This window comes from Trichechus manatus, unplaced genomic scaffold, assembly GCF_000243295.1.
Source record: "Trichechus manatus latirostris isolate Lorelei unplaced genomic scaffold, TriManLat1.0 scaffold00027, whole genome shotgun sequence".
Taxonomy (NCBI): Eukaryota; Metazoa; Chordata; class Mammalia; order Sirenia; family Trichechidae; genus Trichechus; species Trichechus manatus.
In genome coordinates, this window is record NW_004443963.1 from 16,010,645 (window position 1) to 16,025,887 (window position 15,243).

The following is a 15,243-nucleotide window of genomic DNA, read 5'->3' on the forward strand; positions in this document are numbered from 1 at the left end:
AACCTGCGGACGGCCAGGCGGCCAGCTGGACAGACACTCGCGGGGGGACCGGACGGGTCGTGGGGGGCCCGGAAGACTGGGGAGAGCGAACAAACAAACTTGGCGAGAGGAGTGACCTGGGGGCCGGGGGCGGAGTCGCGGGCGGCGCGGGGAGGGGAGAGCGCGGCGGCAGCGGCGGCCCAGGAAGCGCAGCGCACCGCCCACCCATCCGGGCCCAGCGGCGTTGCGGGCAGAGGCAGGCTGGGCCGGGGGCTGCTGCGCCTTGACCCCCACCCCGATCCGCAGCCCCCAGCCCGGCCCCAAGATGATGAAGAGGCAGCTGCATCGCATGCGGCAGCTGGCCCATACGGGCAGCCTGGGACGGTGAGTGCCAGCGCCCCCCTCCGCGGGACCTGCGGGGACTAGGGGGTGGGGGAACACCGGGGGTGGGGGAAGCTGAGGACATCTGGACAGTCACTCTCTCACCCACCAGAGCCCTGCTCTTCTCCTCCCCCCGCCTCCCAGGCAGCGCTGACGGGCAGGCGTGGGACTTGGGGGGAAGGAGCGCCCCCCACCTCTGACCGGAGGGGGTGCAGGGTGAAAAGCGTTCTGACCGAGGACGCTGGGTCTTACTGCCTCTATGAGCCTCTAAGGGGACCATCCTCCCTGGCCTCACTTGTCCCCTCTGGTCAATGGGAACAGTTAACCATCTCTGGTGGCTGGGTAGGGGAGGAGGAAGGGGAGATAAGGTCCCAGATCCTGGAGGAGGGGAGGAGATGGGTCCTGGCCTGGTAGGAGGAGGGGTCTGCCCCTGCCCCACTGTGTCGCTCCACCCCCCACCCCCAGCCCAAAGGCCTCCTGCTTCTCAATCTTGCTTCTGCTTTTCCCAGACTCAGGTGGAACCATCCCCAGGTCTCTGGGTTCCTACCTTAGGGCCTGAGCTGGGGAGTGAAGGCCGGAAGTTTGGGGAGCCTCTGAGGGCCTGCCTTCTCTCCTCTTCCCCAAGCATCAGGAGTTCCCTTCTCTGGGCTCAGGGTGGGGCTGGGTGTCCAGAGACCTGCTTCTAGTCTCATGCCCGTGTGAGCCTGGCAGTCAGGCTGCCTTACTCTGAGCCTCAGTGTCCCCATGTGTCCCAGGCCAGGGCCAGGCTGACGGCCTGCCTGCCAGTGCCGTCCTGAGGCCTGTGGGGCTGACAGGCCAAGAATCTGAGCTTCAGCACTTCCCGTTCTTGGGGCCAGCCTATGCTGCCTCTCCCTGGGTGCACTGAGGATTTGGGGGACGGGCAGAAGAGAGAGGCTGTGTGCCCTGTGTCCCAAAGCTGGGCCCTGGGGTGGCTCCCCTGGCTCTCCTTCAGTTTCTACCACCCTCTCTCAGGGCACAGCCCTGGGTGGAGGAGGACAAGGTCTGGTATCCTATTCCCGCCCATGGAATGTGCTCCGACTGGGATGAGGCAGACTGGCTGCCCAGGGCAGGCCCTACCTGGGAGAGGCACAGGAAGCAACTGGGGTCCAGGTGCCCTGCTAGGGGGGCAGAGGGAAGCAGGGGGCCCCTAACCTGGGCCAGCCCAGCAGAAGCTCTCTCTTTCCCACAGCACCCCGGAAACAGCCGAGTTCCTTGGTGAGGACTTGCTGCAGGTACATGTCCAGGCGGGCAGCGGGTGGGAGGGCAGGTCTGAGCAGCTGTCAGCAGGGGGAGGCCACTTGGGGGCCTGGGTGGAGTCGTTCCCCAGGCTGTTGGCCCTGGGTCCCCAGGAGGAGGGAAGGAAAAGGTGATTCCTGCTCTGGAAAAGAATAAGGCAATGGAGGTGGAAGGCGCCCTGGTGACGCAACAGCTAAGTGCTCAGCTGCTAACCAAAGGTTGGCAGTTCGAACCCACCCAGCCGCTCCATGTAAGAAAGACCTGGCAATCTGCTCTGGTAAAGATTATAGCCTACAAAACTCTATGGGGCAGTTCTACTTTGTAATACACAAGGTTGATAGGAGTCAAAAATCGACTTGACAGCACCACCAACAGAGGTGGTAGGGGACCACAACCTCTCGTGATTCATAGCCCCTTGCACCCTCTCCCAGGTGGAGCAGCGGCTGGAGCCAGCCAAGCGAGCATCCCACAATGTCCACAAACGGCTGCAAGCCTGTCTGCAGGGCCAGAGTGGAGCAGACATGGACAAGCGGGTGGTGAGTAGGGGTACCAGGGAGGAGGAGACAGGGAGGGAGACCTGTGTCTGCATCACACTGCTGAAGTAAGCCATGTCCCCTCTGTCCAATGGGGGAGTGAGATGAGGGCTGGGGTGTCCCTGCCAGGCAGAGCCAAAGGCACTGAGAGGGTAGAGGCTATTGTCCCAGGGCTCTTTGGGGACTTCACTCCTGGGATCCTACCTCTTCCCGCAGTCCCTTCTTGACCCCGCCTTCCACTGCACCAACCCCCATGAGCCAAGGCCAGGCCTCTGACAGCACCTGAACTTGTCTGTTCAATCAGCCCCCAGAGCTGGCTCTCTCAATTGGAGCAGCTGGGAGGGCTTCCTGGAAGAAGTGACATTTGGGCTGGATTTTGAGTAATAGTCGCTAATATTAATCAACAGCCAGCATTTATTGACCTATTACTGTTAGACTGTTGCTAAACTGTGTTCGTGCATCGCCTCAATCCTGCAAGAGCCTGAGGAGAGGGCTACCTTTATTAGCCAGCCCTGTTTCAGAAACGAGGAAACAGGCTTAAAGAGTTAAAGTTACTTGCCCAAGGTCCCACAGCTAGGAAGTGTCAAAGCTGGGATTTGAACCCTGGACTCTCTGATCTGGGTTGGACAGTATGGGACATGTTTTGGAATCAGTCAACACTTCACGTTGGCTAGAGCACTGGGGAGGAAGTGCAGGGTTAGTGGGAAGCCAGGGAGGGTTTTGAGCGCAGCAGTGGCCAGGTCAGCCATATACGCCCAAGCCAGGGGAGGGAGCCCCGAGGCCAGGTGAGTTCCTAGTTCCTCTGTTCTCCCTCCACTCTGTGACCCTGGGCCAGCTCCCTGCCCTCTCTGATCTCAATCTGCCATCTGGGACGAGGCTTGCTCATTCTTCCCTGCCCAGTAAGTGACTTCTGGGAGGAGGAAGGAGCCCTGGTGGCACAGTGGGTAAGAGTTCGGCTGCTAACCAAGAGGTCAGCAGTTCGAATCCACCAGCTGCTCCTTGGAAACTCTATGGGGCAGTTCTATTCTGTCCTGTAGGGTCACTGTGAGTCAGAATTGACTCAACAGCCGTGAGTTTGGTTTTGGTTTAGCAAGGAAGAGGAAGGGAGTCCCTGGGTAATGCAAATGGTTAACATGCTCTGCTACTAACCAAAAGGTTGGCAGTTCGAGTCCACCCAGAGGCACCTTGGAAGAAAGGCGTGGCAGTCTACTTCCCAAAAATCAGCCTCTGAAAACCCTATGGAGCACAGTTCTACTCTGCCATATATGGGGTTGCCATGAGTCAGAGTCAACTCCACAGCAGCTGATTGTTTTTTTTGTTTGTGTATTTGTTTGGGAGGAGGAAAGGGGACCCCAGACTGATAGGGGCTTTGTACACCATCATGGGGAGATGTCACTCCCACCATGCCTTGTCACCATGCTGTTTCCACTCCCCACCCCACCCCCGGGACTGTGGCCCTCCTAGGTTCCCTTCTCCCCCGCCCATGCCCAGTGCCTCCCGTGGGTCTCTATCTTCAAGGGGCTTGCTGGGTGCTTGGGTAGGGTGGAGGGAGGCTGAACAGGTGAGTGCACACGTGGACACACACGTGCTCCCGTTCATGCCGACCCTGCCCCCCCACCCCCTGCAGAAGAAGCTGCCCCTCATGGCTCTGTCTGCTGCAATGGCTGAGAGCTTCAAGGAGCTGGACCCTGACTCCAGCATGGGGTAAGCACAGGGCAGGGGCCTGGCCTCTACCTGGGGATACCAAGAAGGGATCTGGATGAGAGGAGGTCCAGATCAGCAAGTGTGACCAGGCTGGAGGGGTGACCAGGCTGGGGATAGGGTCCAGGCCAGAGAGGGTGGCTCAGTGAAGACAGAGCAAAGACAGGAGGGGCAGGAGGTAATGGGGAGTAGGGCCCCACCGAGTGTTCCAAATGGGACAAGGGCCTGGGCCCACTGGGTGCTATGCCCCACAGGAAGGCTTTGGAAATGAGCTGTGTCATCCAGAACCAGCTGGCCTGCATCGTGGCCGAGTTTGAGATGGCCCTGGAGAAGGATGTCCTACAGCCGCTCAGCAGACTGAGTGAGGTGACCTGCCCCCCGCCCCAGCCTCCAGCTTTCTCAGCCTCTAGCACCTGCCTCCCCCAGCCACTGAGCCCTCCCTCATGTCTGCCCCCAGGAGGAGCTGCCAGCCATTCTTAAGCGCAAGAAAAGCCTGCAGAAGCTGGTGTCCGACTGGAACACCCTCAAGAGCAGGTAGGAGCCACAGCCGCTGGGTGGGGTCCGCACCTCCATCAGCCCTTCCTCACACCACTGCAGTGTGTGTACTTGTGCACGTGTCTGATCCGTGGGAACACGTGCTGAGGGTACACAGGAGTTATGCCAGCTGGTGCTGGGGGTAGCCCCAATGCCTAGGATAGCCATAAACCATCCTCTGGGATCCCTGTGGTGGGAGGGCCCCATCCTCCACTCAGGAGCTGAGTGGCTGTGGTCACCAAGCCTGCCACCCCGGGGGCGCCCCAGAGCACTTATGACCCGGGCTGGGCCAAGGCCAGTGGGACTGTCTACAAACCCCAGAATCTGTGTTCTCAGGCATGTGGAGGGGGCACTGGGCTCTGGCTAGTGACCACCCCACTTTGGGACTGTCCCCAGGCTCAGTCAGGCAGCCAAGAACTCAGGTGGTGGTCAAGTCCTAGGAGGCGTACCGGGCAGTTACAGCCACATCACCACGGCCAACAAGGTGGAGACCCTGAAGGAGGAAGAGGAGGAGCTGAAGAGGAAGGTGGAGCAGTGCAAGGTGAGGGGCACTGGGGGCTCCCTGGATGGGGTGTGGCAGGGGTGGTGACTGTCCCCATTTCACAGGTGAGAAAACTGAAGCTCAGAGATGATGTGACCTTCCCAAGGCCACATGGGAGGCAGCAGAACCATGATTTGAATCCAGGCTGTCAGACTCCAGGGTCCATGTACTTAGCTGTTACCTCGTAGCCTCTTCTGTCTACACGGCAGGCATAACACCTTGGAGGGACTTGGTCTGTCCACCAGAGCCTCAGTGTGTTTGCTAAGTGAATGAATGAATGGTGTTTGCTGAGTGAGTGAATGAATGAAGAGTAGATAATGCAAGGCACTGTGGTAAGGATATGGGGACACAGAAGCGAGGGCTAGAAGCCGTCAAAGCTCTCAAGAACGTTTGAAGGGGTTTCTGTGGGCCAGCCCTAAGTAAAAAACTTGGCAGAGAGGGCAGAGCTCGTGTACCAGCTATGTGACCTTGTACAAGCCACCAACCCCTCCAAGCCTCAGTTCCCCCTCCGGGACCCCAGCCTCACAGTGTAAGCCCTTTTCTCTCTCCCGCAAGGATGAATACTTGGCTGACTTGTACCACTTTGCCACCAAGGAGGACACATATGCCAACTACTTCATCCACGTAAGTCTAAGACCAGGGCCATCCAGAGCTCAGGGGGTGGATGCCAGAGCCGAGGACAATTACGACCCTCTTTGAGATGTTGGCAGGGAGGTGTCTGCTCTCCTAGGCTCTGGGAGAGGAGGCTCAGCTTCCCTTGCCTTCCCCTGGGGGTGTCCCCTGGTCCCCATAGATCCTGGAGATACAGGCTGACTACCATCGCAAGTCCCTGAGCTCCTTGGACACAGCCCTGGCTGAGCTGAGGGAGAACCATAGCCAAGCAGGTATGAACTTAGACGGGCTGACGTGCACCCCATTCTGCCCTGCGCAGGGTGTGGTTAGAAGCTTGGACTTCCTCCTGAGGGGCACTAGGGAGCCATGGGTGGTTCTGAGCAGGGGAGGGCTGGATTAGGTTTGTGATGGAGAGATTGTTCTGGCTGCTGTGTGAGGATGGAAGGAAGGGAACAGGACTGGAGCCAGAGACTTGTTAGGAAGCAGAAGGGAGGTGACGGAGGACAGGACACGGGCAGACACAGTGGAGGTGGACAGATTCAGGAGATACATGGGATGATTTTAGGGTGTGTGGCAGGAATGGTTGGGTGGGAAGTGGTACTTTGGCCAAAGCAATGGTCCCTTGAGAATATCTGGGGGTGCTCCTGTATGCCCTGGCCTGGCTGTCCAGGGGTGGGAGGACCCTGGGCCGCTGATCTATCTCATCCCTGCAGACCCCTCCCCCTCGATGATGGCCGCCCCCTTCTCCAGGGTGTATGGGGTGTCGCTGGGAATCCACCTGCAGGAGCAGGGCCGGGACATCGCCCTGCCCATCGAAGCCTGCGTCGTGATGCTGCTTTCTGAGGGCATGAAGGAAGAGGTGGGGCCCCCATTCTGTCACAGACCTCCTACATGCCACCCTGCCCTGGTGCCTGTAATTCCACCGTTAGAGCACAGGACCGGGGAGAAAGCCTGGCCTCCTGCTGCTGAATTGACACTAGCTCCCTCTGAGGAGTCCCTGGTTGGTGCAAATGGTTAAGCGCTCAGCTATTAACTGAGAAGTTGGCAGTTCGAATCCTCCCAGAGGTACCTCAGAAGAAAAGCCTGGTGATCTGCTTCCCAAAGATCACAACCATTGAAAACCCTGTGGAGCAGTTCTACACTTACGTACCTGGAGTTGCCGCGAGTCGGAATCAACTCTGTGGCAACTGGTTTCCCTCTTAATGTTGCTCATGTGTGCCCGGCACTGTGCTCTATGCCCTTGGCATTAGTTGCTCTATTTAATTACCCAAGTGACCTTAGAGAGAGCCCTCACTGGCTCCCTTTTACGAGGGGGAGACAGAAGCCAAGCGGTAGATGTGCCCAGAGTCACATGAGAAGGTGGTGTTGGAACCAGTGTCTCCAGAGGGCAGCCACTGCAACCTACCGGTCCCCCGGTCCTTGGCATCTTCAGTTGTTAGCGCATCCATGCCTTTCCTGAGGATGGACCTTGTCACAGTTACCTAGTGCTCCTATAACAGAAATACCACAAGTGGGTGGCTTTAACAAACAGAAATTTATTCTCTCACAGTTTAGGAGGCTAGAAGTCCAAATTCAGGGCGCTGTGTCTGGGGAAGGCTTTCCCTCTCTGTCAGCTCTGGAGGAAGGTCCTTGTCTCTTCAGCTTCTATTCCTTGGCTTCTTGGTGATCTTCGTGTGACATGGCATCTATCTTCCCCTCTCTCTGCTCGCTTGCTTGCTTGTTGAATCTCTTTTATATCTCAAAAGAGATTGATTTAAGACACGCCCTACACGAATACTGTCTCATTAACATAACAAAGAAAACCCATTCCCAAATGGGATTATACCTACAGGAGTTAGGATTTACAGCACATATTTTTGGGGACACAATTCAATCCATAACAGGCAAACCAAAAACCAAGCCTGTTGCCATTCCTATTCATGGTGACTCCGTGTGTGTCAGACTGGAGCTGAGCTCCATACGGTTTTCAATGGCTGATTGTTCAGAAGTAGATCACCAGGGCTTTCTGCCAAGGGGCCTCTGGGTAGACTCGAACCACCAACCTTTTGGTTAACAGCAAGCGCGGGTGCGCCACCCAGGGACTCCCTGAGGATGGACCTTAGGAAGCAGAAAATACTCGGAGGCAGACTTAGGCTTTTCTTGGATCTCCTTCCGCCAGCTCCTCCTGGACTTCCCACCCTGGACTTTGCTCAGGATTCTAGACCGTGGAGTTGAAGGATCCATAGACACTGTGGTGGCCACTCTGCCCACAGACCAGGGGGACACTGAGGCCCAGAGAGAGCCAGTAACCCCCCCCCAGACCATGAGCAAGCCAGGGCCTCCCAGCCAGAGTGCCTGCCCCCTCCTCTGTGGCACCCACTTGCTTCCTCTCCCACCCAGGGCCTCTTCCGCCTGGCCGCTGGGGCCTCAGTGCTGAAGCGCCTCAAGCAGACGATGGCCTCGGACCCCTGCAGCCTGGGGGAGTTCTGCTCTGACCCCCACGCCGTAGCAGGTGCCTGTTCCGAGGAACCCTGGGGAGAGTGGGGGGCTTCCCCACAGCTACCAGAAATGACCCCAGGGTGGCTTGGCTTACAGCCTGGTGTTCTGCTAAGAAGACACTGGAACAGACACAGGAGTTCTTTCTTAAGATAGGGTCCATGCTGAACCCCCAACGTTATTTTGAAACTGTGTGTGTACGTCTTTCTGGGGACAAGATCGCTAGCCTTCATCATTTCCTCAGAGGGGGCTGTGGCCCAAGGAAATGATCAGACCTAGACACTTTAGTGTGAACAAGGGCTAGAGGTTCCTTTCAGATGGAGAGAGCTAGGGACCGGGAGTCGGGGGGAAGGCTGGGGGGTTGTCTCTGACCTCCTCCTCTTCCCCTTCAGGTGCCCTCAAGTCCTATCTGCGGGAGCTGCCAGAGCCCCTGATGACCTTTGACCTCTATGATGATTGGATGAGGGCAGCCAGGTTAGGATGTGGAAGGCAGGGAGGACAGAAAGGAGGAGGCTGTGGCCCTAGGCTTGGCTCACCATGTCTCTCCCCGTCCTCAGCCTGAAGGAGCCAGGGGCCCGGTTGGAGGCCCTCCGAAAGGTATGCAGCCGCCTCCCCTACGAGAACCTCAGCAACCTCAGGTGAGCCCGAGCCCAAGCCCACCTCCCCCCTCAGCCCTCTGCCGGGGCCAAAGCCCAGTAGGACCTGGGGCCCTGGGTTTGAGTCCTGGCCCTGCCATCCCATGCTGCATGATCTGAGGTAGACCTCAGTGCCCCTTGGGGCTTAGTTTCCTATTTGTAAGGCAGTTGGGAGTTGGGCAGGACAGGGCACCCCAAACTTCTGCCATGTCTGTAGCCCTTTTTTACTATCACTTTCTGAAATATCTGATTTAAATGGACTCGCTCTTTGAACTTCCTTTAGCATCGTCCTGAGCACTATTCCTGAAAACACACCTTTGATGTGCTAGTCGTATTTTTTTATACTAGTTGTTGGAATAAACATGTACCTTGAGCCTTTAAAGCCAGACCGCCTGGCTTCAAGCCCCACCTCTGCCCCTGCGTGGCCTGGGCAGGTGACTTAACCTCTCTGTGCTTCAGCATCCCCATCTGGAAACTGTGGATCAGAGCAGTCCCTGCCCCATACAGTGGCTGTGAGGATTCCCGGCTTAGCTCAGTGCCTGACACATAGTTGGCGCTCAGTAGATCAGCTAAGTTAACTATTAAATATTTAAAAGCCATCCTGTGTGATGTCATCCAGCAGTGTCTTTCCCACTCCAGAAGCCCTGGGCTCGGAAATTCTCAGACCCCTGGGTAGGGCATTCGTGGCCCAAGATGCTGTGACCTGACCCAAGTCCACCATCCATCCCCTAGGTACCTGATGAAGTTCCTGGCCCGGCTGGCTGAGGAGCAGGAGGTGAACAAGATGACACCCAGCAACATCGCCATCGTCCTGGGGCCCAACCTGCTGTGGCCGCCAGAGAAAGAAGGGTGAGGGGCCACAGGCTGGGGTAAGGTGGCGGAGGAGAGAGGCAGCCCCCACCCCAATCTCCTGCTGCTTATTGTCCCCCTGGGCCTCGGTTTCCCCAGCAGTTCCTATTCTCCAGGTGGCATGAGGACCCCAAAGGGCTTTGGAATGGGCATGCTGGGTAACAGCATCAAGGGGTGCTTGGCAGCCTGGTGCAGGGGCCTGAGAGCCCCGAGATCTGGTTCTAGCTCTCCATTCCACCTTCCAGAGATGGGCCTGGGAGAATCACTCTCTGGACCTCCATTTTCTCATCTGTGAAATGGGGAGCAATTACACAAGCTTTGAGGGTGTTTGCTTTGATGATTAGATAATGGCTGGGGAAATATTTTATCAACTGTAAAGCACCGTGATACGTGAAGGGTCATTATTATTCATCTGGCCATAGATGGCAAAGATATTTCATTTCATGTGCTGAGCGTAGATGATTGGTAGGGGCTGCCTAGAGCTGAGAACTGTGAGGAGAAGAGTGCCATGATAGACTAGTGATGCCTGTCATGGGTAAAGAATGGGGAAGTGTGGCATGTGAGCAACAAATTTGCCATCAACTGGTGGTCTGTGAGCATTTTGAGAACAAGGACTCTTGTGGGATTCATCCTTGTGTCCCCAGTGTCCGGCACAGGGCCAAACAAGAGTTGGGGGTCACTACAAGTTTGCCAAATGGATGACTCAATTTCTTTCCCTTTTTGTCCCAGGGACCAGGCTCAGCTAGATGCAGCCTCAGTGTCTTCTATCCAGGTGGTGGGCGTGGTCGAGGCTCTGATACAGAATGCAGACACCCTCTTCCCTGGAGGTAAAGCTCCTGGCTTTGTGAATGGCCCCATTGTGCCCTTCCTCTGCCCACCTCAGTGCCCTGCAGACTCAGGTTCAATTCCTGGCAGCCCCATGAACTCACCCTGAGATCTGAGGAAATTGCTTCTCCACTCTGAGCCTCAGTTTCTCCTCTGTAAAATGGGGATGCTACCACCTGCTTTGTGGGATTGATTAAGGCTCACGTGAGAGTGGAAAGGCAAAATATGGTCTGAATAATTTCAGGGGAAAGGGTATGTGGCCCTGCTTCTGGCTGAGGTGGGAGGCTGGAAAAGGCTCTGGAAGTTAAAACATACTCCCTCCTATCTCTAGACATCAACTTCAACATATCAGGCCTGTTCTCAGCCCTTGCCCCCCAGGACAAGGTCAGCAACAGGCCGGCCTCTGAGGAACTTCCAGCCGTTGCTGTGCCCACCCCGGCCACCACCCTGGCTCCAGCTCTGGCTCCAGCTCTGGCTCCAGCCCCAGCCCCGACCCCCGCCTCAGTAGCTACTAAGGAAAGGTGAGAACTAAGGGATCTGAATGGCCCCTGGCCTGACCCCGTAGGCCCCCAGCCTTGAGGCACCATCTCTCAGGACTGCCAATTGCATTTTAGGAGATATAATTGTTGATATTTTTATCCCAAAGACCAGGTCTCCCAGCAGAATGAAGACTCAGAGGTGCTATTCCTCCCAGCCTCTGACTTGTTCCCTCATTTGTTGAATGACTGTTTACCAAGCATCTACTACGTGCCAGGCAGTGTTTTAGGCCCTGGCATTTAGGGAAATAAGGAGATTCTCATTCTGGGATATAGAAATCCTTCTAGTCTTCCATTTGTTCCTTTCAGTCTGGAAGGAAGGGCTGTGTAGATCGTGTGGCCTCCATACGAGGCAGGTGTTGTTCACTCTACTGCAGACTGCTGGTGCTCAAACCATGAATTTCCTCAGACAAGCAAGACAAACAAACGCTGCCCTTAGAACTTGCCTTCCAGGGGGCAAGAGAGATAGGTAAGAAACAAATACACTGATGAACACGTAGTGTAAGGTCAGGTAGTAGAGAACAAAACACAAACCCACTGCCATCGAATTGATTCTGACTCATAGCGACCCTGTAGGACAGGGTAGAACTGCCCCATAGGGTTTCCAAGGAGCAGCTGGAGGATTCAAACTGCTGACCTTTTGGTTAGCTGCCAAGCTCTTAACTACTGCACCACCAGGGCTCCAGGTAGTGGAGAGAAGGCTGTAAAAGCAAGTGAAGCCAGATAAGGGGATAGACAGAGAACCACTTCACTGCAGGGTCAGGAACGGCCTGCCTGACTTGGTGACAACTGAGCAGAGGCCTGGAAGAAGTGAGGAATGAATGACTACATGGACTCCCTTCTGCTCCTCACCCACTCTGGCTTCTAGATCACGTGGAGGCCGAGAGCCGAGGCCCTGCTTTCTACTTCCCATCCTGGCCCCATCCTGGCCCTACCTACTGGGTAGGCGGGGAGCCCTCTTGGCTCACGGAGGACCATGGACACTGTCTCAGGGTCACAGAGCGACCAGGGACTCAGTGGATGCAAACCGTGGCTAATTCCAAAAGTGTCCTCCCAGGGGGCCAAGCCTGGGAACAGATCCCAGGCACAGCCACAAGGCAGTGGGGAACAAGTCCTGGGAGGACCCAAACTCCGCCTGGAGACCCCTAGGGGATGGCCAAGCCTGACCTGACCTGACCCTCCCCTTCCCTGGGCAGGACAGAGTCCGAGGCGCCCCCCAGACCAGCCTCCCCCAAGGTCAACAGGAGCGCCCCAGAGGCAGCTGCCCCAGCAGAGGACGTGACTCGGAGGGGTGAGTTGGCTGTGGGAAGGGCTGGGGGAACAGAGGGCAGGCAGGGAGAGGGGGTGGGCAGTCCCAAATCACCCCATATTTATAGCCCAGCCAGGAGGCCCAGGAATCAAGGTGGTTAAGGGCTCAGGATTCACCACCTGGCATTTTGGGTTCAGATGCCGGCTCTGCCTCTGCCTTCCTGGCTGTGTGACTTTGGGCCCAGCTTTCTCCTCTGTGTAATGGAAACAATAGCTTCACTTACCTTGTAGGGCTGTTTGGAGAATTAGTGATACAAGGAGAGCACGTGGCTCATACCTGGCATGTAGTAAATGCTCGATAAAGGGTAGCCATTGTGAGTGTTAGGGACACTGGAGTCTGGTCCTCAAGAAGCCCAAAGATCACACAGTGAAGAGAGGATAGAATCTTCAAAGGGCAATGAAGGAGGGGAGGCGGAGATGGAGGTGGCAAGAAGCCTGGCGCCTTCTCAGCCCCTCTGGTGCACTCACCTGTTGACTTGGTCCAAAGTCAGACAGGTGAGAAGGCCAAGGGTTCAGGTAGCTAGTCATAACCTGCTCCTGGCCGGGCCCTGAGGCATTGGCGTTCTCGGCCTGGGTGTGCACTGTAGACTCACGAGTAGATGGAGCAGCTACAGGAGCCGCTGGATCAGCAGGAGCTAGGAAGTCTAACAGGGAATGCTTCCTGGAAGAGGGAGTGCGGCAGATTATTCACTCACCTGAGCACAGTGCTTTAAGTGCCGGAAGAGCTATCACCGCTTCGCCTGGGCTGGTCCTCATGTCAGTATTGGGAGGTCGCGTCTTCCTCCCTGTCTTACTGGTGAGGAAACTGAGGCTCCAGGGACAAGTGATTCACCCCGGGTCCCACAGTGAGTGGAGGCAGAGCTGAGACCAGAGTCCAGACTCCCGGCCCCACCCTGTCTCTCTCTACCTCACAGCTTGGCTCGGTGTGGTAGCTTTTTGAGAGCTGGGTCAGATCATTCTGGTGGGCTTCTGAGAGGAGTGAGCAAGACCCAAGAGTCATGAAGGAGGGGGATGGCAGCATTCATTTATTCAGCTAACATGACTGGCCTACCCTGTGCCAGCACCCTGCCAGGCAGCAGCCCCTGAGCTGCCCTCACTTGGCTTACGTTCTAGTCAGGGAGACAGGCAGTAATCAAGCAAAAGAAGAACTGATGAGATAATTTCAGAGTGTAAAAAGTCATGTGAAGAAAACAAAACTGGAGAGTGACAGAGAAACTGGGGTATGGGAGGTGGCTACTGTAACTAGGGTGGTTGGAGGGGTACTCTGAGGGGTGAAGGGACATGAAAAGAAACCTGAATGAGGAGGAGGCAGCCACAGAACAGTGTTTCCGGCAGGAAGTATGGCAGATACAAAGGTCCTGAGGCAGAAGTGAGCTTGGTGGATATACCACAGGCAATGTGGGTGTTTAACTTCCCCCTTTCCTTCCTCCACAGTCAAACGCCCAGCACCTGCCCGGCCCATCATGCCGCCCCCCCAGGTCTCCAGCAACCGCTCCTCCCCTCCAGCCCCACCCCTGCCCCCTGGTTCTGGCAGCTCTGTGACTCCCCAGGCTCTGCCCCGCCGGCTGGTTGGCAGCAACCTCCGGGCCCCCACAGTGCCACCCCCGTTGCCCCCCATGCCTCCCCAGCCTGCCCGGCGCCAGAGCCGGCGTTCACCAGCCTCCCCGGGTCCAGCCTCCCCCAGCCCAGGCTCTTTAAGCATTCCTGTGCAGGGGGACCTGGGGGTGGCCACAGAGGAGGGAGAGGACCCTGAGGCTATAGGTAGAGTCACTACTCCCCCACCTGTCCCCCCTCAGCCACAGCCCAGGAGCCTCGCCTCAGAGACTGACTGAGCTCGTGGCTGCTCCCTGACCAGCCGCTGGTACCTCCTTCCTCCCCACCTTGCCCTCCCAGGACACAGCACTCGCCACTCCCAAAGGGTGAAGGCCTCCAGCCTTTGCCCACAAGTGCCTCGGTACCCCCGCTGGGCTGGCCCCCATGGCGAAGAGGACTCAGGACAGCGCCCCCCCCACTTCCAGACTTTCTCCTCCTCCACCCTGGGCTTGGGGGGCCCCACCCCCAACTCCCCACTCTGGCAGGGGAGCACCAGAAGGAAAGAGAGGGTTGCCTGCTCCCACAGGACTTTTATTTTTCTCTTGCCGAAGTATTTTTTGTAAGGCTGGTAAATAAATTATTTTGGACAAAACTGGAGCAGCAGCCCAAATGATAGTTTTATTTTCTGTCCTTGAAATAAAGAAGCCATTTTCATAAAGGGGAAACAATTATGGATTCTTTGCCTCCTTTCTTTCTTCCTGCCTGAAATAATAACACGCCATCGTTTTTAGCACTGACAAGATGCACCACACTGTGCTTTTATATGCATCATTTCCATTTCATCTTCTCCCTGTGAAGTAGATACCATTGCCTCTTTTTACAGGGGAGGAGATAGGCTCAGAAAGAGGTGGCCTGCCCAGGTCACACGGCGTGGAGCTACATCCTAGGCAACTTACTTATTATGCTCTTGGTGACCCAGCTTTCTCATCTGTGAGGCGATGTAAGCGTTTCCACCTCTTGGTGGTGTTCTAGGAGTCCCTGGATGCCGCAAATGGCTAGGCGTTCGATTACTAGCCGAGAGGTTGGCGGTTCGAATCCACCCAGAGGTGCCTCAGGAAACAGGCCTGGTGATCTGCTTCTGAAAGGTCACAGCCTTGAAAACCCTATGAAGCAGTTCTGCTCTGCACACATGGGGTCGCCATGAGTCGGAATCAACTAGATGGCAACTAGCAACAAGTGTTTTTGAGGATTAAATGAGACACTCCATGTACAGACCAAAGCACCACCCTTGGCACATAGAAGTGCCCGATGAGTGTTGGCTGCTGCTAATGTTGTTTTCCCCACCCTGCAGTGTGCCCAGAGAAAGCACAGATGGCTCTGTCCACAAGCCCTCTGTGGTGAGAGCTGCTCTGGCCAGAACCCAGGCTAGGTCACTGACTCAGCCCTACCCCCGAGAAGCTCCAACAAGCAGGCAGGCAGAACTGACAATAGAATCTAGAATCTAGACACTGGGAGCCTAGGGGCAGGACAGGACATCTAGTGTG

The 15,243-nt window shown here is 56.4% G+C and overlaps 1 protein-coding gene across 1 annotated transcript; it reads left to right on the forward strand.

Annotated features, from left to right (window-relative positions):
- On the forward strand, nucleotides 1-14,428 carry SH3BP1 (SH3 domain binding protein 1). The gene is made up of 18 exons (XM_004373837.2): nucleotides 1-363; nucleotides 1,571-1,613; nucleotides 2,049-2,153; nucleotides 3,778-3,854; nucleotides 4,106-4,217; nucleotides 4,309-4,385; nucleotides 4,782-4,926; nucleotides 5,482-5,550; nucleotides 5,720-5,810; nucleotides 6,252-6,397; nucleotides 7,918-8,029; nucleotides 8,406-8,487; nucleotides 8,571-8,651; nucleotides 9,381-9,497; nucleotides 10,227-10,324; nucleotides 10,654-10,843; nucleotides 12,055-12,149; nucleotides 13,601-14,428. Exons 1-18 carry the CDS (start codon nucleotides 305-307, stop codon nucleotides 13,996-13,998), a joined length of 2,097 nt encoding a protein of 698 aa, XP_004373894.1. The 5' UTR covers nucleotides 1-304; the 3' UTR covers nucleotides 13,999-14,428.
- Nucleotides 14,429-15,243: the final 815 nt, after the last annotated feature.